Below are 22,154 nucleotides of genomic sequence, written 5' to 3'. Positions count from 1 at the left end.
GCCAGAGCCAGCCTTTGGCAGTTCTCAACCAGGATCCATCTTTCAAGAGCAGAATGTGCTCTTCTCATTTGCATTGTAATTAGTTCACATCTCTGAGGACTTGGAGCATATGGTTGCCTTAGTCAATGATCAGAAAAGAGGGAAAGGAAGAGGCCTGTCACCCACACAGTCACGTCCTGAACCCTTGCTGCATCATGAGTGGGTTGCTTGGAAACAGCCTTGGCAGCAGCTTTACTAAGCAGCTCTTGGTGTCACAGGTGGCTCTGACCTGCAGTCAGATCTGGTGGACGACGGAGGTGGGCATTGCATTTGCCAGGCTGGAGGAAGGCTATGAGAACGCCATGAAGGAGTATTACAAGAAGCAAGTGGCTCAGCTCAAAACCCTCATCACCATGCTAATTGGGCAGCTGTCCAAGGGGGACAGGCAGAAGATCATGACCATATGCACCATTGATGTTCATGCCCGAGATGTGGTAGCCAAGATGATTGCTCAAAAGGTAAGCACTGTACCTCTAGGTATGTTTCTCTTGTAAGTAGAATGGGACAGCTCCAATATAGGCCCCGGCTCTGCAGATCCAGTGGGTGAGGAACGTGGTAGTTCCTGCTATCTTTCAAAACTTCCAGCACAACAGTATTGGGTGGTCCTTGATTTATGGTGGCTCAGATTGTGGTGTTTTGACATGATGGCAGTAGAAAAGCAATATGTATTTATTAGGAACTGTACTTTAATGAATAACATGAGCTCCTCAACACAGTCACGTAATAGACGTTAGGTAAGACGGTTTTATCTGACTATAGAGTAATGAAAATGTTTTCGCCATGTAAGGTCGTTATGATGTTTAGAAGGGTAAGTGGATCAAATTCATTTTCCACTTAGAACATTTTCAATCTCTCGTGGGTTTATTATCATGAGGATGTAGCCCCAGTGTAAGGCTCGAAGCATCTGCCTCTGCTTCCTATGCTATGGGCCGAGCATTCTGCACACTCCAGTGTCAGACAACATCTGAGCCACTCAGAGGCTTCCATGTTGTGGACAGGGGCTACCTATCTGTGAAGCACTATACTTCACCCACCTGAGCTGCCGCCTCCTCCTCAGGTTGACAATGCCCAGGCTTTCCTCTGGCTGTCACAGCTACGCCATCGCTGGGATGATGAGGCCAAACACTGCTTTGCCAACATCTGTGATGCCCAGTTCCTATATTCCTACGAATACCTGGGAAATACACCTCGCCTAGTCATCACGCCATTGACTGATAGGTAAGTGCTGGTGCTAGCTACCAATAGTTCTCTTTATTTCTGGGAAGGCTAACCACGTGGTCATCCAGAATCAAGGTCACCATAATTTGCCATTTGTTCACATGGCTTCAGGGGGGAGAAATTTGACTCAACACAGCAGCCGTAAAAGAAAATTTGAAAGGCTGTAAGGTGGTCTTCTTGGAATGAGTCCCAGAGAAATCAATGAGCACTGTCTTTCTTGAGGAATTACTCAAGGTGGTGGCACACTCCTGAACCCCAACACCAGATCTAATACACCCCAATTGCTTAACTATGACCAAAAGTGACTTTGCATTCGGTTTTCTGAGCTGTCACATGGAGGTAGTGGTTGATATGGTACATGATTTTTTTTCCTCCCTGAGGATAGGGCAGTAATCCTAATGAAAAGTTTTGCAGCTGGGGAGTATCTCAGTTGGTGAGGTGCTCACCCCGCAGATACAAGGACCTGAGTTCAGTCCCCAGCTCTCACATTTTAAAACCATATGCATTCCCAACTGGCACATTTATTCATTACCTCATTCTCAGAATACAAAACTTTAAGGAACATATTTACAACTGCTAAGGTACATTCAGTGATTTGGGAGTACAAAGTCTCCATCCTTCATCCTATTTCATATACGAATAAACTCTGGCCATACACTGGTATTTCCAGTTGACTAAAATATTTCCTACCCTTAAAAACCAATACTAATGGGGAAGTAAAACACATGCAGATAAAAATTTAAGTAGCACAAGCACAGAGGGTCCTAGACCTTAGCCTCAAGGAAGGCTGTGAATTTCCAAGGTCGGGGCACAGAGTATACTTTCTGAACACAGAATCCCATCACCGCAGGAAGAAAATGATGCCTAGAGGGGTTTGAGCAAAAACCAGAAAGTGCCTGATCTGGACCTTAAGGGCATGCTGGATCCAGGGTGGAGGCTTTCCCGGTATCCGTCATGCAGTATGAACTCTGTGTGTGAACCACTCTTGTTGCTGAATGGGACTCTAGTATCCATTTTGTTTGTCTGGATTTTTTGAGAAAGTGCCTCCTAGCTCAGGACGTCCATGAATGTCTGATCATCCCTCCTCAGGTCTACGCCACCACACACAACATATTTGTACATTGTCAAAATAGATCCCCCCAAGTGAAATAACTTTAGATCTTCATTAACTGAAACATTGCAAAGCAAAGTCACGGAAATGAGAGACCCTGGACAGAGTTGCAGACTCTTGACTTTGGGGAAGGCAGCCAGTCACCAGAACCAAACTAGAGAATGTAAAAGATGTGTTCTTTATCCAGTAGGTAATGGTGAAAATTGTACCTTACAAAAGTTTATCCAGCCCTCTAAGCTACCATTTTAAATGGTATCATCTGTCTCACAGCAGAGTGGGCATGAAGAGAAGACAGCATGGGCAAAATGGCATGAGAGATATGGTCTTTTAGGTCTCCTGAGATTTTTTTTTATTTTATTTTTTAGTTTTCTGTGCCCTTTGCTTATACAACCATTGAACATAACATCTCTTCTCTGGAGAGAGTAGCTCACCTGGGTACTAGAGGTAGCAAGGTGATTGTTATAAACTGTGAGTTAACATGGGCTGTATCATCTCCCCCCACCTCTCTCTCTCTCTCTCTCTCTCTCTCTCTCTCTCTCCCTCCCTCCCTCGTGTGTGTGCATGTGTGTGTGTGCGTGCGTGCGTGTGTGTGTGTGTGTGTGTGCTCACACGCATGCATGTAGAAATAAGAAGACAACCTTGAATTTTATTCTTCAGGCACTTTCTACTGTTTTCTGTTATTTTGGATTGGGGTTTTCCTTTGTTTTGTTTCTAGACAGGGCTTCTCACTGGCCTGGGAACTTGCCACGTAGGGTCATCTGTCTACACAACTCTGGGAATCCACCTATTTCTGCCTCCTCAGTGCTGGAATTACAAGTGTGGATTCTGGGGATTGAACTCAGGTCCTCACGTGTGCAAGATAAGTACTTTACCAACCGAGCCACGCCGCCAGCCCTCCAGCTCTCATCTCAAGCAGTATCATCTGCCTTGCAGCCAAATCCTCAAACACATTTCCAAAGATCTGGTGGACGTTTTCAAGTGACTTAAACTTTAACCACTGCTTATGAAACTGAGAAAACGTGGATACCCAGCATCTTCTGTAGACGAAGAGTCTTGGCTTGCTTGCCTCCGGGTTTTCACATCCTTCATTCATTTTCCTGCCCAGTTGGAAAGGTCTCTTATACCTACAATTCCACTCAAGTCATTCCCTTTTTATTCTCACGACTCCTTTTTTGGGTGAGCTTCATGAGGCCACATCCCTGACTTCAGTGGCTCCCCGCTGCACTCCAGCTAAACTCTAAAGTCTTTGCATCACATTGTTATCCCTGCCCATCTCCCTTCTCCTCTCTCCCTGCTTTGTCCCCAAACCCTCCTTTCTACTTATCATCAGAAGTTCATGCCAACTTAGAGTTTCTTCCTCCAGGCTGTCTCTTCTACCATGGCCCCTCATCCTTTCCTGACTGCCATTTCTAAGAAGCAACCTCTTCCATCTGATGTGCACAGAGCGCAGGCAGCCCTTATTGGACCCTTTGCAGTCTCCCTCCTAATTTCTCCCACTTTCTGAGATGATCTACTTCTCTGCTTGCATTCTCTTTCGCAAAGATGGAAACTTCCATCTTCCTGGTACGCAAAATCACCAGTGCCTAGTAGCATTTAATGAATGAATGAATGGATGAGTGAATGAGTGAGTGAGTGAATGGTGGCTAAAAATGAAAGTTGCTAATCATAAGAAGAGGCAACATTGAGGAGAAGTTGACTTGGGGTTTTACTTGGACTCCATTACCTCTGCGGTCCCTCCAGATGAAGGAAGTTTTTCCGAACTCAAGGTACATTAAGACTGGATTCTCCCAAAGCATCTTTTAAAATTCTGACTCTCAGTAACACATCCATCATTAGAAAGAAATCTGGCAGCACATTTTAGTTTTACTGTGAGTTTTCTGGCTTGCCATGGAATATGAGCTAATAGTCAGGGAAATTATATTACTTGAAGCAGTATAATAAAGCCATTACATGTTTGAGCAACTTGATTAATGTCTGTCTCCATCTCTAGACTGCCTGTCCTGTGGTAGCCTTGACTTTGGTTTGTCCTGTTCTGCTCTCAGGGCTTAACATTGTGTTCCTCTGTAATGGGCGCTCAGGATAGACCCTGAGTGCATGCAGGGAAATGAGTTCTGAGGCTCAGGTGTGGATGCTGCCGGGGTGTGGATGCTGCTGGGGTGTGGATGCTGCTTCCCCATAGCATTCTTTCTTCTGACCCACCAACATCATCATCCCCAGTCATAGGAAGTATAAGACTCTTGTTTCCCTGCATTTTGACACTTGCCTGAAAGTGGAGAAGATAATTAGCACCTTTGGATTTAGAGGTACCTCAAATATGGTATGCTCATGCCAAATGATCTTGGGGGAGCAGGGAGAGTAGTTCAACAGTGAAGTGTTTCCAAAACAGGGATTTATCACCACCACCACCCTTCCATGGGGTATTACAAATAACAGTTTAAAAGGAGGGTTTGCTACAAATATTGGCGAATACAATATAAACCTTGGCCTCATTTTGCGCATTAGGTGCCTTACTGACAGAATGTATATAGTTGAATATTTACATAAGCCCCCTTTCTCACTGACTGCAATTATTATCTTAGGAAATGTTTTACCCAGAGAAACAGAAGAGGAAATAAAATTGATCTCTACCTAGGAAGTCACATTTTAGAACGCATTCAGCCTTTAGTGTGTGCAGCATCGGGACATTTAATTCGCTCCTGCCATAAGAATTAATCAAACGAACAATTGATCCCTACAACCTTTGCACATTCATTAAAAGCACACCCGTGTACAGCACATCCGACCGATTGTGCCCGTGTCTTTGGAACTTCCCACTGCCCAGATGGGACTTGAATATATAAGTAGGCTCAGTCGCTGTCACGGACTTAGGTACAGCACTAAATTGAAGAACCAAATGGAAATGTTTTCTCAGGCTGAACAAAAGCAATTGTTCTAGGTTGTCCCTTAGCCTTAGGTGAGCTCCTTGCCTGCCTCCTCTTGCCTCCCCTCCCCTTCACACACAAATGCCCCTATCTGCCCTGTGCTATATTAAGTAGTTTTAATCAGCTGCTTATCAATTTTTGAGCACCTCTTAATTTCTCTGGAAAAACTGAAAGTAGGTGAGATATAATTGATGCAAGAGGCTTTGAAGGTGGTTTGCTGGACAAGGGCAGAGCCAGAAAGTGTCTGGAAGGTTTTCCTCCATGCTTCTGTTAGAGAAAAGCTGAAAACCTTAGAAATTAAAGAAAAAAGGCCAAGTCACCCATAGGCGCTGTCACTGTTTACCCACTTCCTTCTGTGTGTGGGTGCTGAAGACAGAAATTGAGATCATATCATGATGTGTTATGAGGCAGGGATTTCTCATTTTACTTAACACGGTGCTGTGTGGCTCTTTTCTGAACATGGCCGCCAATGATGATCTTTATCAGAGCAGCTTCATCTCCTGCAAGGGACCCTTAGGCTCTGGTCTGCTGCCTCCTTGCTCTGCCTCTGACTCAGTAGTTCCACCCCAATTGCATATGACCCTGTAGGTGATGAAGCATAGTGATTGTAAAAGGTTAACATAAAGGGGAGACCTCCATTTATGGAGCTCCTGGAAGTTGTCATCCATGCTGGGGTGAGAATCTCAAGTGGCTAGACTACTTTATTCTGTAGGTAACACGTCACCCACAGTCTCTAAGCAGGCCCAAAAAATACACTGGTCTGTCAAGTGGGATGCCAGTGACATTGTACGTGGTCATTGGACACGGTACGTTGGTACGGGGACATTGGAGCCTCATCTGGGGTGGGTAACCATTTGTTCACATCTCCCCATGGATATTCCATTTATATCCTCTGCATCTTCTAAGACAATTCAGGAGAGGAGTCACAGCCTGCTTGCTAATGTCCCGTAGTTTATGTGATGTAACCATTGGGCAGAGGCATCTGAGTTATGACTGAATTCTACCGTTAACAACAAAGCTTCAGAAACTCCTCTGAATGTCCCTCTAAGGTTCTTATCATTTCCTCTGAGATCCCAAGAATGAAAATAAGCAAATGGTACAGACTTGCAGATCATCATCTGTGCATGTGCGTGGACACAAATATGTTTGCAGGAGTGCCCACGGAGGCCCAACAAGCATGCCTCACTCCTTGCATCTGGAATTACAAATGACTGTAAGTCACATGGTGTGACCTAGGTGCTGGGATCCTAACTCCTATCCCTAGTAGAGCAGCAAGTTATGCTAACCACTAAGCCATGTGTACAGAACCCTGTTGGTTTTACTTATTGAAAATTAATGTTGTCCCCACTCTCACTGGTTTCTGAAAGGGTCCAGAGGACGGTACCTTAAATAGCTTTATGTATTGCTTTAGTGCCCCAATTCATTTTGCTGGTCACACTATATCTCCTTTGGCTTTGGGCCTTAATTACTCACAGGCCACGGAGTCATATGTTTATTGGTGACTGGATTTTCTTCTCCTCAGAGTTATGCTATCACTGTTCTGGTTCATTACAAATAATTGCTCTTATGCTTAGAAAGTCTATGTTCAAAGTGTAATATAATATTTTCCTATATCTTTTTCTAGCTTGTTTTATTTTGCTTCTTGTTTAACCTCTTTGAGTTCTTTCGGAAATGTTTTGACTGTTGAGAACAGTGAGTCAAAATATGTTTTCATCAAAACCTTTTTAATGATGAGTGGTGGCAGTCCAAATTAAGCCAGCCTTTAGACTGAAGAGGAAGCATTGCCCAAACCTGGAAACTGTGTCCATCCGGCTGGAGCATAGTTACCTTTCAGCCCTAAACACTGGAGACCTCAGGGCTTGAACTCCATGGACACACCACATTTTGTCTGTGCATTTGGGTAGTGGCAGACACTTGTGATGTTTCTAGCTGGAGCCATTGTCACAATACTGATATGAATATTTTTTTGTGCAAGTCTTCATGTGGATGTGTGTGGGTGTTTTGCTTTGTTTTGTTTTGTTTTTTTGTGTTGTTTCTTCTTTTGCTTGGATGGGGACTTGTTAGGTCTTTTCCCAAAATGGCTGTACTATTTTACACTCTCACCAGCATTCCCATTTCTCTGTATAAGCAAAAGAAAGTTGCACCCTAGATGGGAAAGGACTTTAGAGCCAAAAACAGAGCCAGAATCATAGGTATTTAGAGTAAATACAAGACATTGAAATGTAAGCGTTATCGTATAAAAGGACCAGATTTGTTCTAGATTAAAGCAGATGGCATTTTTCTTCTCTGATGCTGCCTCTTATGTTGAGGTGGAGACTTGTTAAAAAATCTATGGTCCTTTTACATGGACCTCCCTCTAACTACAACCCCACCCCCAATCTCTGTGGGTACCAATGTTGGAAGACAGTTTTGCGTTCATCTCTTTGAAGAATGAATTTATCATCCCTAGCCCATCATTTTCAATATTTTATTAATAATCTCACACAATATATTTTTACCATATTTACCTCAACTCCTCCGTTTAGAGCATCCCAGACCCTCTCCCAACTTTGTGTCATTTTTAAAAATTCATTTTATGTCACTCATACATTCATGGGCATAGGGCATCATGTTTAATTGCTAAAATTGTTTAGAAATTTTGTCCTAGTTAAAAATCAGTGGGTCACAACACAAAAAATATGAAAGTGATAAGGAGACCTGAAAGAAAAGGGGGAAGGGACAGGGATGGGAGGGAAAGGGGGAGAGCGAGACACAGAGAGACACAGAGAGAGAAGAAGATGGAACGAGAATAAATAGAATACACTATATACATATATGAGATTGTCAAGGAACAAATTAAACCAATAAAAAAAAAGTCCATCTTCTACACGATAAGTTACTTTTTAATTCAAATGACCAATAAGGATATTATTGAAGGTTGCCGGAGGCCTCCTTTCAGGCGGACATTGCTGTGCCTGTTTGATTCCTCAGCTTCCATCACTGTAAAACCCCATGTTTTTCATTTGCGGGCAGAAAATGGTGGCGATACTGATGATGTCATTTCTGCAATTGTGTTTCATTCTATGGAAGGCCAGTCATCATTCTGTCACTGTGACAAAAACCTCAAGAAAACCAACTTGAAAGAAGAACCATTTGTTCGGGCTTCTAGGTTCAGAGGTTTTACTCTCTGGTCACCTGGCCAAGATGCCCTGGGCCTGTGACAATGCAGTGCATCATGGCGGAAGAGTGTGGGAGAGAAGGCCTAGACACCTCAAGGTGGATGAGCTCCCAGCTGCAGCTGACGGCTTCTGCTTTGCTTTGAGCTCTTCTTGTTGCCCATTCTAAAGTCCCCACTGGTACTTTTTAGTTATTAGATCCCATAAGATGACCCAGTTCCCTCCACTGAGAACCAGTCTACACTACCCTTCTGTAAAGTCAAGAGGTTGGATTTGCTGACACTGGAAATCTCACTTGGTTCTGAGTTCTATTGTTGTGGATGGAAATAACAATATTTTAACGTTACGCAAGTGCTCAGAAACTCAGTGCATCCTCAAAACAAGAGCGGCACCTAATTCCAAAGCTATCATTCAAATGGAGTCTTTTTTTAAAAATGGGAATTCTAGTTTGTGCAGCATGCCTTTATAGACTTCCACATCCTGTGCAAGTTCTACCACTCCAGAGTGGAGATACCTAGCCCTGCCCTTCAGTTATAAGAGGGGAGGAAGGGATGAGAGGGAAGGGTAGGGTGTATCCAGGTTAGGTCTGTGCTAGTTCAGGCAGAAGCCTTTCTTCCTGGGTTTGGAGTCTTGGGCTTCAGTGACTGGGAGAGCCGTCAGGTATGGGACCAGTCTATAACCTGAAATCAGGGTTTGGAAGTTTCTGTGAAGATCTCATAGAGAATCCAAGTGGAAGTAATGGCCAAGAAAGATGACATGAGGTCCATCTGGCTTTAAACCTTAACCATCACTCGCTTCATCTTGCCCCATGGCCTGCCTGATGCTCAAAGCCCCTCCTCATTGTGTCTTGTGGCCGTTTTTTTCTCCAGGGAAAGTAAGGTAACCCAGTGAGGCCGCATGGCCAGAGGCTAAAGCCGAATGCAACCCAAATCCCTGTGCTCAGCTAAAATAGTGTCATATATTTTACAGACAAACTAGAGAGATGAGATAGTTCTGACTCGTTTCTTCCTTCTGCCCAGAGAAACTGCCCTCCTGGGTTCCACTCAGCGGCAGAAACAGGGATGGGGAGCTGAGTAGTAGAGAATGAGGAAACTTACGTTGAGTCCCTTCAGCATCATGCCGGTCTGGGCTCCATCACCAATAAAGGTCATCGCCATCCGACAGGAAAGATACTTACTCAGTTGCAGGTCAGCCTGAGGCATCAGATACCAAACTAGACAGATAATTCTGGACACTGCTTCCATCAGACTGAGCTCATGAGTAGAGTCTGTACTGATTCACTGGGTGTGAAAACATTAGACCGTTGGTGCAATTGAACAGATTAATCAAGATATAGTTTTAGTGTCTTAAAGTTCACCTACAACAAGGGCACAGTTCATCTGATCATGTCTTTTATGGTATTTGTGGGAAATCTCTGCTCATACTCCTGCCCCTAGCAGCCACTGATATGCCTGGGGCTACCTATCTCTATTGGTCATTTCTGGAAGTTTTGGTGATCTTGTTAATCTGTCTTTTTTCACTCATGGCACATGATGCTGATAAGTTGCACCTGCCATGTTCATGTCTTCATCCCTTCACGTTTCTAAGGAGTGTTTTGTTGCATGGTTGCTGCATTTTGCTTATCTACTCACCACGGGTGGACATTTATGAATATTGCTACCATGGTTGAGTACTGCAAACTCCAAGGAAGGGGATTACTGAATTGTATGAAAAGCCCTTCTCCTTCTTTTGAAGACACTTTTAACCCATCTTTCAAAGTGATTGCATCAAGTAATATTTCCCCCAGCAACATATGACGCTCTCCCTTCTCTTGAATCCTTGCCACCATGTGTTATGGCCATGTTCTAGGTTATAGTCATCCTGGTAATGCACTGTGTGCACAGTGAGTTTCTCTGGGTGCCAATACTAAGCATCTTTTCATGTGCTTATTATCCAATGAGCACAATTAAATGGAACTATGAATCCTTTTGAATACCTTAAATATTTGTGTGTAGGGGTGTGTGGTATGGTGTGTGTGTGTGTGTGTGTGTGTAGTATGTGTGTACATATATAGTATGTGTGAGTGTGTGTATATGTGCAGTGTGTATAGTGTGTATGTGTGTAGTGGGGGGGGGGTCCATATGCCATTGGGTAGACACTGTCCACTTTATTTTTATGACAGGATCTCTCTAAATAAACCTGGAACTTACCATCTCAGCCACACTGGGTGACCAGTGAGTTTGAAAGTCTGGAAGGCCTTCTGTATCCACCTCTACACACACGCACACACACACGCACACACACACACACACACACACACACACACACACACACTAAAGTACTGGTATTACATATATGTAGCACCGACACCCATATTTTACATAGAACCTGATATCCTGGACTTAGGTCTTCACACTTGAGCAGCACTTTACCCTCTGAGTCATCTCCTCAGCTCCATCAGAAATAATCTTAAAGCTGACTTCATTCCATTGTTACTAGTGAAGACAGTAACAGGAATATTAAACTGAATGATTGTTGGTTCACTCATGGAGTCGTAAGAGTCATTGAGGTCTTATAAGTGCCTGGAGGCGTGCTGCATTCTGAAGGTAAAGCAACAAACAAGAAAGTTATGCATCATCACTCATACAAACACATGTGTGAAAGATCTGTACAATATGCATGATGGGAATTAGGGTGGATCAGAGTGGACAGGAGCAGAGCTGATCATGGTGGCCATGATCAGGTTTTCTCTGGGAAGTCCAGGCTCTGTGGGGAACAGATGAGGGCGTGTTCTGGTTTTCTTTCCTTTGTAGATGCTAACTTTGGTCCCTCTGTCCTTGAGCGTCCATCTCCCCGACACTGAGCAGGGCCATCTGTGGCATGATTAATGGCATTTGTGCTCCTATGTTTGGCAGGTGCTACATCACTCTCACCCAGTCTCTGCACTTGACCATGAGTGGGGCTCCGGCAGGACCTGCAGGCACAGGCAAGACAGAGACCACCAAGGACCTGGGCCGAGCCCTGGGCATCATGGTCTATGTGTTTAACTGCTCTGAGCAGATGGACTACAAGGTATGAGTTCACCCATCCTCTGGAGAGACTGGGAGTTTGGTGGCAGCTCAGTCAGGTACATGATTTGTCTGTACTTCGTTGGCCCCTCTCTCCCAGGAAATGCAGCATCCACATAGGAGGTTTCTCCTTACTCTTTCACAGTAGACTTAAGGTTGCTTTAACCCTTGTGCCTCCTAGCAACCTCTTACCTAGCCAAGAAGCACAGCCCTGTACATCCTGACTCCACTAAACTTTGTGAACAAGTGGGTTGTTTGACATTCTTGCATCACCTGTAAAATGATCAGGCTGAACAGGTCCTCCCCAAAGTCCTAAATTTACTGATGGGTGGAAGGGCAGAAAGGCTCATGAGTATCTGTAATGATGTTATGGCAGATGAGACTCCTGTAAGCAGAAGTGACTAGCCACTGCCCACTGCAGGAGATACCTGCAGACAGGCAGTGTAGAGACCACATCCTTCGTCGTTCCAGAACCCAGCACAGTCCAAATACCTAATGTGTTCCAGGTTATATGCTGGAGAAAAGCCAGAAAAAAAGGCCCATGAGGTCACTTTCAGCTACAGACACTCTGCTCATAAATGAATAAAACCTCATTTTAGGGATGTGTAATAGCAGCTTGCCCCACTGCCTCTACACTGGAGTTTCCTCATAGTATATGTTTTTAATAAGATGCTTTCTGTTTCTCGTGTAAACAGAATAAAACAGATAATGTGAACATTTCAGAGTAGAAAAAAAGTTACATTAAATAGATCAAATACAATTTCCTGTTTGAAAATACACTTCATGTAGAAATAATTTTAGAGGTTGCAGCTACAGAACCCTTGTTCTTTAGCTGACACTACTTTCCTAGAACTGGGCTGGTTAACTTTTAGTAGAGACCCTTCTGTGGACAAGCCACAGAGCCCTGGGAAGCCATGTTTTCTCCTCACAAACAGAAGGGGCATTCAGACCTGAACCCCTCCCTTCCCGGAGCCATTGCCTCTAAATTTGGGCACAAATGTTTTTATTGATGAATACATTAAGATAATGTTTCTTTTCAGGGCTGGAAGAAGATTTTTTTTTCCTCTTTAAAGAAATAAACTCAGTCTTAAGGATTATTTTGAACTTCTAGATTCTTCTATAGTTAATTATTGGCAGCATTGTTGAAATAAGTAAGTCTCCCAAGGAGACTATTCTGGAAGACACACTCATTTGAATGTAGAAGGTGTGTGTCTTCATGACAGAAAACCAGCAGATGTCTTCAAAGTCACATCAAGCACAGCCAACAGGAAGAGAGAAGTTGACTCTGTGCCCACCCCACCCCCATCATGAAGGTCATTTATCACAATGCTTTCAGAGCTAATCAGTGTCCCTGGCCCCACCTATTCCCCTGACTACCAAGTCTTAGAAGAGTGTTGATCTTTGGCTCATCTGGGCTGTCAGAAAAGTTTGTCTCTGAGTCCAGGCCAGATACAGACTAGAGCAGTGTCAATAGAAGTCTAATGACGCCACAGAATGAAGGTGCTCACTTCCTATGCACAGACAGCTCTGTAACCAGGCAGGCTCACTAAACTGCTCCTGCAAGCCTGTCTCCTCTATGTCCGGCTATTTGGAAACACTCCAGAAATAAAGTAGGTTGCTTTATTGGTTACTGTCATTGCTTAGAATGTGTGGGGCATTTGGGAAGATAGCAAAATAAATGTTTCATCCTTCAGAACTGCAGATGGAGAGGCTCCAAAAGTAGCCAGCTGGGAATTCCCACCAAGGAGTATCCTTAGCCATCCCGAGATGGAAGCGCTTAAGGTTCCCGAGAAACACAAAAGGCTAGTGTGTCACTCAGGGGGGAATGTTTTCTTAGCATGCATAAGTCCACCAGGACTCCAAGTTCGATCTCTAGCACCAAAGGAGGCCAGGAGGTGGGGGAGAAGAAAGACGGAGGGAGGGGGGGATGGAGGGAGGGAGGGAGGGAGGGAGGGAGAGGAAGGAGAGGGAGGAGAGGAAGAAAGGAAGGACAGACTAGGTGCTAGGGAGGTCAATGAAAAGCACTCAGCAGAGGCATGTGTAGAGTGCTGGGACTTATCCCTGAAGTTAAGCTGTGACAGTGACAGGCTGGGGTATTCTGTGGAGGGCTGTCCTCAGCCAGTGTGTATGGCTTCTATGACACTTAAGGAATTTTCTTCAGGACGGGGGCCAGTTTCTTTAGGTTTGTGAAACCACCAAAATGTCTCTGCCAGTGTCTAGGAATATACCGGCTTAGACTCAATGCTGCTGGAAAAACCTGCTGCCAGCTGAATCAAGAGTGGTCAAGGTACTATGTGGTTTTCAGAGAAGACACAGAAGGAAAGTGGGAGGGTCATGGGAGACCGTATGGATGATATAGATGAATAGATAGGTACATTAGGTATATCACTAATTGAAAGATGATACATATATACATAGATCAAATATAGTCTGCTCTATCCGGAGGGACAAGACATTTACGGAAAAGCCAGGAGCCAGTTCTAAGCAGCCAATATCTCTATTCCAGGCCTCATCAGCTTCACTCCTGAGCTTTTCTCCTAGAGCCTGGCTAGGGTGAGGAGAGAAAGGAAAAAGAGCCAGGCATAGCTGTCATGAATTTTTTATATGTTTGCTATGACTCTAACAGTGATAACTTCTGTTTGCATTTCTCCAGAGTAGAGACTAGAACTGAGGATAGCATGGTGGCCAGGAAGCCTTAGGGAGGTTTGGGGGATATCAGGAGTTGGGTGGAGATAGAGTACAGATGCCACTGACCATAGGCCCTTCAGGTGGTGGGCTACAGGGAGACCTGTGGGCTTTAGAATAGCAGTGAAACATAACCATGCCAAGAAGCTGTTGTGGGGAGTCATGTGAGCACAGGCAGCTGGAGAGGAGACTGGGGAGAATTCTGCAGACTTTAGACAGGACAAGAGAGAACCCAGGCACCAAGATAGTGAAAGGGGGAAAGAAATAGCATGAGAGACTTAAGGGAAGCAAAGCCCAAAGATGATCTAGGAAACAAGGGGAAGTAATGGGCTGATAAAACAAACAGGTATTAGAGGGGAAGGCTAGGGCTGTCCTTGTGAACTTCCGTCCCAGAGCATCCATCAGGACATAAGCTGACTCAACTCCATGACCACAGGTACAGGGCCTGGGCATTCCTAGAACAGCCTGAAAATATGGAAGAAAGGGAAAGTGGGAAACTTACAGAGCTAGCCAATGTCCCTAGACATAACCAATTAACACTGAAGAATCTTATAGATCTCACTAGGCATGGGACTTGACAAAGCTGTGACACATAACCCATAAATGAATCCACCAACATCAGAATAAAGCCATAGAGCTTATTAGAATGCTGAAGTAGAGCTGAAATGAGTGAAACAGTGAAGAGAAACTGTGTGCACAGAGTTGTTTAAGGGTTGCTTTTATGTGCAAGGTTTGCACATTGGACTGTCAGGCAGTGTTTCAATGACACCGTGTCCTGGAATAATTGTAGCTGGGATTTACTGTGGTTAGCAACAGCCTGGCCCTGAGGCAGCGATGGTCCTGCCCTGCATCAGAACTGGCTCAGCACAACTACCTGGCCTACACTGGCACCCACAGTCTGCAGCAAGGACTTAAGATGAGCTCTTTCTGATGAGATAATGGTCCTGTTTGGAAGCAGAAGTCACCTTGTAAGCCCAGCCTGCTCAGAGGCAAAAGCAGCCTTGTGAGGCTGGCTCTGCACAGCCATTGATTGCAGAATGGCGTCAACACCTCATATTAAGCAGCAATATTTTCCCCTTGACCTTAATTCAGAGGCTACTGTAAAAACAGCCAGTGGCTTTGAAGTTGAGAGCATTTGGATGATTTCTGGACCTCAGGAGATTCACCCTTCTCTAAGAATCACAACTGTATCTCAGGACTTGTGCCTCCCTCAGCTTCTGGTATAGAGGGTCTTCCCCACCTTGGGAGAATCCTGACACTCTCTTCCTCATCTCATTTCTTACCCCATCACTGAGGTGGAAATCTCAGTCGTCCTGATTGTTTGCACCTTTAGTTTCTGAGTGCAAATCAGTCATCAACATGGATCCCCCCTCAGCTTCCTCCACTTTCATCCTTTTGTGATGATCTGTCTTTATTACAGGACAGAGGTGATGCCACTGCTTACCAATAATACCAAGAAGTTTATCCAGTGAGCAAGTGGTGGTGACATGGGTTCTGCTATTGGACCTCAGTAAACAATGAGGTTGGGGAAAGTACTTATGGAAATTCTTTTAAAGGTTTTTTAAAGGTTTTATGTGTTGTCTACAGTTCATAAAATGGATAACAACTTTAAAAGCTTTCAAACCACTGTTAGGCATGGGATTTGGTTCCTGATTTTCTAACTTAGGGTCTGTGATATTTATCAAAATTAATATAGACATGTGCATGCATGCATGCATGCATGCATGCATACATACATACATACATACATGCATACATACATACATACATGCATACACATGAAAGGTGGGTGGATAGATAGATAGATAGATAGATAGATAGATAGATAGATAGATAGATGACAGCCTCAATTTATAGGAGTTTTGAGAATAAAACTCACTGCCTGGAACCATATCACCCTCCAGGACACATCCCCCACTATGAACTCTAAGGTGGTTGTGTCATCCTCTTTCTGACTGCAGTAAGACTCTCCTCATCTGGCATTTCTGTTGTTGTTCATTGTCTTTTTTCCTCACAAGAACATCCGCCCTAGAAAGGTCTTTCTTTTCTATCCTGTGTGCTGTTTACTCCTCATGACCCATTCTCTAGCAGGCAGTACCTGCTCAATTAATATTTGTTGTATGAGGCACTCAGAGGAAGGATAGCTAGTTACCAAGAAGAGACTTGATATTCTGAGAGCATGTATAGGGGGAGGAGGTCTCCCTCGGTCACGGACATAGGGGAGGGGAGAAGGGGAGAAATGGGAGGGAGGGAGGAATGGGAGGAGACAGGGGAGGGGCTAACAATCGAGATGTAATATGAATAAATTAATAAAAAAAAAGAACAAAAAAAATATTTGTTGTATGAATAGACTTGTTTTTGCTTTATTTTGTTAGTAGTTTACTTTGTAGAGGATTTTTTAAATTTGGGGAGCAATTGTTACACAGCACCCCATGCATTCTCCTTTCCTCACACACAAGTCCCCCTATTATTAAATTACAGGTGTGCTGCCTGGTTTTATGTCATCTTGACATAGCTAGAGTAGCCAGAGAGGAGGGAGCCTCAGTTGAGAAAATACCTCCATAAGATCAGGTTGCAGGCAAGCCCATATGGCATTTTCTTTATTAATGACAGGAGGGCCCAGCCCACTGTGGGTGGGGCCATCCCTGGGCTGGTGGTCCAGCTGAGCAAGCCACATGGGCAAGCCAGTAGGCAGCACCTGCCATGGCCTCTGCAGCTGCTCCTGTTCCAGGTCCCTGCCTGTTTGAGTTCCCGTCCTGACTTCCTCCAGTGATGAACAGTGCATAAGCTAAGTAAACTCTTTTTGCCCCAATTTGCTTCTGTTCATGCTGTTTCCTCATAGCTACAGTGACTCTAAGACAATAGGTTAGTGTAGTGTACACAGTGCCTGTACACGGCTCTAAACTAAGATCTAAGACAATGTGGGATTCACCATTTGCAAGAACAGTTGAATGCATAGTTACACTGGTCTAGGCAAGTGTATGATGCCGTCACCCAACGTCACAGTAACATGTGCAATAGTTTCCCCACCCTAGCATTTCCTCTCCTCCATGTGCATTTCAGTCTCTTCCTCCACCTTCTCTCAAAATTCCTGGCAACTGCTGGTCTTTTTTTTTTTTTTTTTTTTTCTTTCCCTCCTTTGTTTGCCTTTTCCACCTGAGTTTGAGCCTTCTAGGGTTTAATACAATGTGGGCTGTATTTTCCCTCCCTCTTTAAACTCTGCCCTACATCCAACCTTGCCTACCTAGGTAGATGTCGGACTGATTCTGACAAAATGTTGCCTTAATCACCGCCTTGCATGCAAACCTCTAAAGACCCCTGTAATAACTCAAGGCTTTCTGTTACTAAGACTTTCTTTAGTAATCAATTTTCCATCCCACATGGCACCTTTACTTTTCTCTGGGCACATCGTTATTTCACTCATTTTTCTTCCGTAATCTTTCATCCTCCTGAAAAGCCTTCCCCTGGCCTCGCTACACAGACATGGACTGTATTCTGAAGCACCTCGCTCTGGGAACTAGGTGCTTAGGCTTCCGTCTGCCTCCATTTGTTTTCTCACTATCCCCATGTTGCTGGAGTGTATTCTGAGAAATTCAGAGGTTACGTGAGGAAAAAGGAATTCCAGCTATGTAACAAATCAATCTTGTTTCAGGAATTTAAAGTATGTATGTGCATATTTGTGTGTGCGTATATGCATGTAGGTGCATATTTGTGTGAAGAGAGAAAGAAGGAGGGAGGGAGGGAAGAGAAACAGACGGAGATAGAGAAATAGAGACAGAGAGATATACTCTTTTATATGTTAGACTAAAGCAGGCTCTCCTGCTGCTTGACCAACCTCACAGCCCAGTAGTATATGTTTATAACTTGACAAAGGTGGGTTATGGAATGTAGTGTTTCTGCAACTTTCTTGACAAATATCCTTTTCTCAAGGGACAGCTGGTGCTCCACAAAATACATTTGCAATGTGCTATTGTTCTGCCAATCCCATCTTCACCAATCGCACTAGGGTACACTGACCCATTTCTCTGTTTTCTGTGACAGTATGGTCTGCAGTTTGGAACTAATACTTCTGTAGCAATTCTCTTGTATTTGTAACCCATATTGCCCACGCCTTCCTAAAAGTTCCTGCAGGGACCATAGCTAACACACAATTAATCCTTTAAAAAATGACCTCTGGATAGATGCCAGGACCCCCATGACTGCATCTCTCCAGCATTTTAGAGGCACCACTTAGCCAGTGGCCTCCAGTACCTGCTCTTTATCATGGATGCTTAGCTCACTAGCTACCCTTTAAAGGAATGTATTTCATTTTAGAATATAAATATAGTCTTCCCTTGAATTTGTTTTCTTGCTCTCTTTTGCCAAGACTTTGTCAATAGTTTGCTTCTGTGACTGTTGTCTGTTTCCCAGCTCCCCATCAGCTGGAAAACCTTCATGGCTGGGCATGGATTGAAGACATAGGCATTGGATTCCCATTAGGGTGTGCCAAAGCCTGAGTAGAAGGTTATTTGTCCATGTGGTATAAGAAAAGCTATCTTTCATTCATTTCTTAGGACTTTGAAGGCTACAGAATGCTCAGGAAGGAACCCTGATGGCACCTTAAAGGGACTTTTCACCATAGCATCTTGGAAAGCCTGTCTGTTCCCATGACTTGTGTTGTCACTCATCAACTTAAAAACTTAATTGTTCTTGAAATTAAAATTTTCAGGGGACCAGATATGTTTATAATAAAGAGGCTGGAAAAATAACTGTGGGCAAGACTCTTCTAAAACAGTGTCATTATTTAATTTTTATATGTTCCCTTGCAGTCCTGTGGCAACATCTACAAAGGCCTGGCTCAGACTGGCGCCTGGGGCTGTTTTGATGAGTTCAACCGAATCTCTGTGGAGGTGTTGTCAGTGGTGGCTGTTCAGGTATGGATTATAAGAGTGTGGGGACCTTGCAGTCTTCATGGCTGGCCATGTGGAAGTCTACAGCCTTTTGTTTTTATTCTGTTCTTCCTCAGCATTGTTTCCCCCTCCTACTTGCTATTCCAGCTCCCTTTCTCCATTCTTTGGCTAAGCTCCCTCTATTAGCCACCAAAGCACAACCATGTCTAACTAGGACAATCTATTTCTCTGTCTGTAAGATAGAGACATAAATTATCTGTCCCACCTGATTCAAAGCGGGGGACAAAGGATCAGCCAAGGAGGTTGGTTCCAGCTGCTTGAAAACGTCATCGGTTGTAAACATGGCCTCTGGTTTCAGCTCTTATGTTTGCTCTAGAAGTCTGTAACAGGTTGCCTATTTCACTCAATTGTGCATAAGACAGGGCTGTCACTGGGCTTGAGTGAGTGGAGGTGCCCAGCTGGAAAGACACGATTCCAAACTTCAAAAGTGTCTCGAGTTTTTGAGACACATGTGAGCACTTTTGATGTTCTGAAAGTGGTCTGCATATCCACACTATAGAGTAAGTAAGACTCTGAACTGTGCTTCTTAAAGTCAATCCCTAAAGGCTGCCTGGAGAAGATCTGAATTGAGGTCAGGGACCCACAGACAAGCAGAGGAGAGCAGAAGGAGAAAAGACAGAAGGTAGATTGCTTTGCTCAGTCTCTCCTGCCAGACTCTGTCCATATATCACCCCTTATGCTCCAGTGACTCTCCTGGTATAACTTCTACTTTATGTAGAGAAAACATATCAGGAAAGAAAAGGTTGCCCAAGACACACTGCTGAAAAATGACAAAAGGAAGATCTGAACCTGCTTCCTCCATCTGCATCATCAATGTGCACATACAAATGGCCAGAGAAGCAAGTTAAAACCAAATAAAAGATGCATGTAAACGCTTTCTGGAGCAGGTGGCCAACCGATGAGGCAGGTAGCTGAGGGTTCCAAGGCAACCAGCTGCTATCCCACAACATCCCACCCCTGGGCTTTAGCTGCCACTGGGAGCCATGGGCCATCGGGGGCTCTCAGAGGCCCTTCATTTGCCTGCACTGTAACGGTCAGTTCTCTAGGCTCTCTTGTTTGACAAAGGCTACTCCATAGACACTGACCCTTGTCCTAACTGTCCCTTAGCAGAGCTTCCCCCAGAGCAAGGTGCAGTTTCCCTTCCTTAGATTTGTTCTTCTCTCAGTTGGAGTTAGTCAATAGGGGGGTGGGGTGGGGGGGGGGGGGGGTGGGGTGGGGGGGGGTGGGGGTGGGGAGGCCCACGTGGTAACCTGAAAACTCTCCACCATCTCTAGCATCTTTCTGCCTTTGCTAGGTGAGCTGATTATTGCAAATTTCTGTGGTCTCACATTGGAATGACTTGACAGGGCCTAAAGAGGAAATGTTTCCACCAAGCGCTAAGGAGGTGGGTAGATAGAAGATTGTTCACCTATCAGGCATGAGATCTCACATTTAATCACCATAACTGTTCCTTCCAAAACCTACAGTTCCATGGCACTGACTCATTCTACACAGGAAGGCCTGTTTCCCTGGAGAGCCAATGGTTAAACATTTATCAACACACCTCTGCCTTGTACAGATGGGAGACTGGTACTACCTAAATGAAAACTGAATATTCATATTTTTGCAAGAAATTATATTAGCCTTTTCTGTAATTATAATGAAATACCTAAAGTTGGCCAGCATATAAAGAAAATGAGTTTATTTGACTCACATTCATGGACTGTGAAGGGTGCACATCTGGCAATGACTTCTTGCTGTTAAAACCACAGGATTCATTCATGGGCCCTAACCCAGTGACCTTGCCTAACCATAACCACTGCCCAAAAGTTGAATCTCTAGATACCATAGCTGGACCACGTTCCCACCATCTCAGTATCTCATAATGAGGATTTAATTCCGATATACGAACCCCTTGAAACAAACTGAAACCAGATCCAAACCATATCAGAAATTGCACATGCTGTCTGGTTGTTTCCACCCTTCGGTGGTCATATCACAACTTATAACCAGGAACAGTGCCATAGACGCTCTCTGTGAACACTGAGGACTAACCCCTCCCTAGGTATCTGGTGTAAAGTTAAGAAACCTTTCTCAGGACACTGGTTCTAGCTTATGAGTGGTTCTAAAAACTTGGAGAGAGTTTGTCTCTTCCTTTAGCAGCCACTAGAAATGGCCTGATTTCCTTCTGTTGTACCACGCACTTGGAGCTTCTCTTCCTCCTTCTCCCGCTGCAGACATCTGTCTTCTCAGCCCCTTGCCCACTGTCCTATTATTTCCTCTCGCCTGTGTGTCTTCCTCTCATCTCAGTCTCATTCATGATTCCTGTGCCCTGTTGTCTGGCTGCTTGTCACAGTGTTCCGAGGGCAACTCTTACTCTCACCAGCCAGGCATTGCTGCCCCTGATTCCACGTAAGGCCAGAACCACTCATTGTGCACAGCATCTTTGATGGGTGTCTTGGGATGATGGTTAGTGCTATGGGCTTGCTACAGCTTGCCTCTGGCTGTGCTTCCCAAGGCATTCTTTTCAGCATGCCTCACACAGAGCTCACTGAGACAATCTCAGTTTTTTTTTTTTTCATTGTAAATTCTTCAATGAGTTGATCTCTAAAACATTTAAATCAAAGATTGATAGCTCATAGGTGCTCAAGTGTTAAGGTGACAATACTGGTAGGAGTCATGTAGTAATGGTGGTGATGGTATAACTGATGAGAGTGGCAACGGAAGTGGCAGTGATCGTGATTGGTGGTGGTGTCCGTGGCGACAGTGATGAAGGTCATGACTTTGGAGATAACGGTAGTGGTGATGCTGATGGTAATGAAAGTGGTGTTGGTGTTGGTGTTGGTATTGGTGTTGGTGATGATGACAATGATGACGAGGATGATGATGATGATGAAACTATCCATGGGGAAATGAGCATGACACTGGTGATGGTGATAATAATGGTGGTGGTGGTGATGGTGATGATGTTTATGGTGCTAGTGCTAGCAATGATACAGAGGAAGCGAGTGATGGTGGTGGTGGTAATGGAAGTGATGGAGTTTATGGTG

General features: G+C 44.4%; 1 protein-coding gene across 1 annotated transcript in view; it reads left to right on the top strand.

The window, feature by feature from the left end:
* Positions 1-22,154, top strand: part of Dnah9 (dynein axonemal heavy chain 9) — a 328,265-nt gene that overhangs the window by 95,015 nt on the left and 211,096 nt on the right. The window contains 4 exon segments of the mRNA XM_051167603.1: positions 258-497; positions 1,097-1,257; positions 11,339-11,495; positions 18,985-19,089. Coding sequence (XP_051023560.1) covers positions 258-497; positions 1,097-1,257; positions 11,339-11,495; positions 18,985-19,089 — 663 coding nt within the window.

This window comes from Acomys russatus, chromosome 25, assembly GCF_903995435.1.
Source record: "Acomys russatus chromosome 25, mAcoRus1.1, whole genome shotgun sequence".
Taxonomy (NCBI): Eukaryota; Metazoa; Chordata; class Mammalia; order Rodentia; family Muridae; genus Acomys; species Acomys russatus.
Note: the sequence above shows the minus strand (reverse complement) of the source record. Positions and strands in the feature narration are given on the sequence as shown.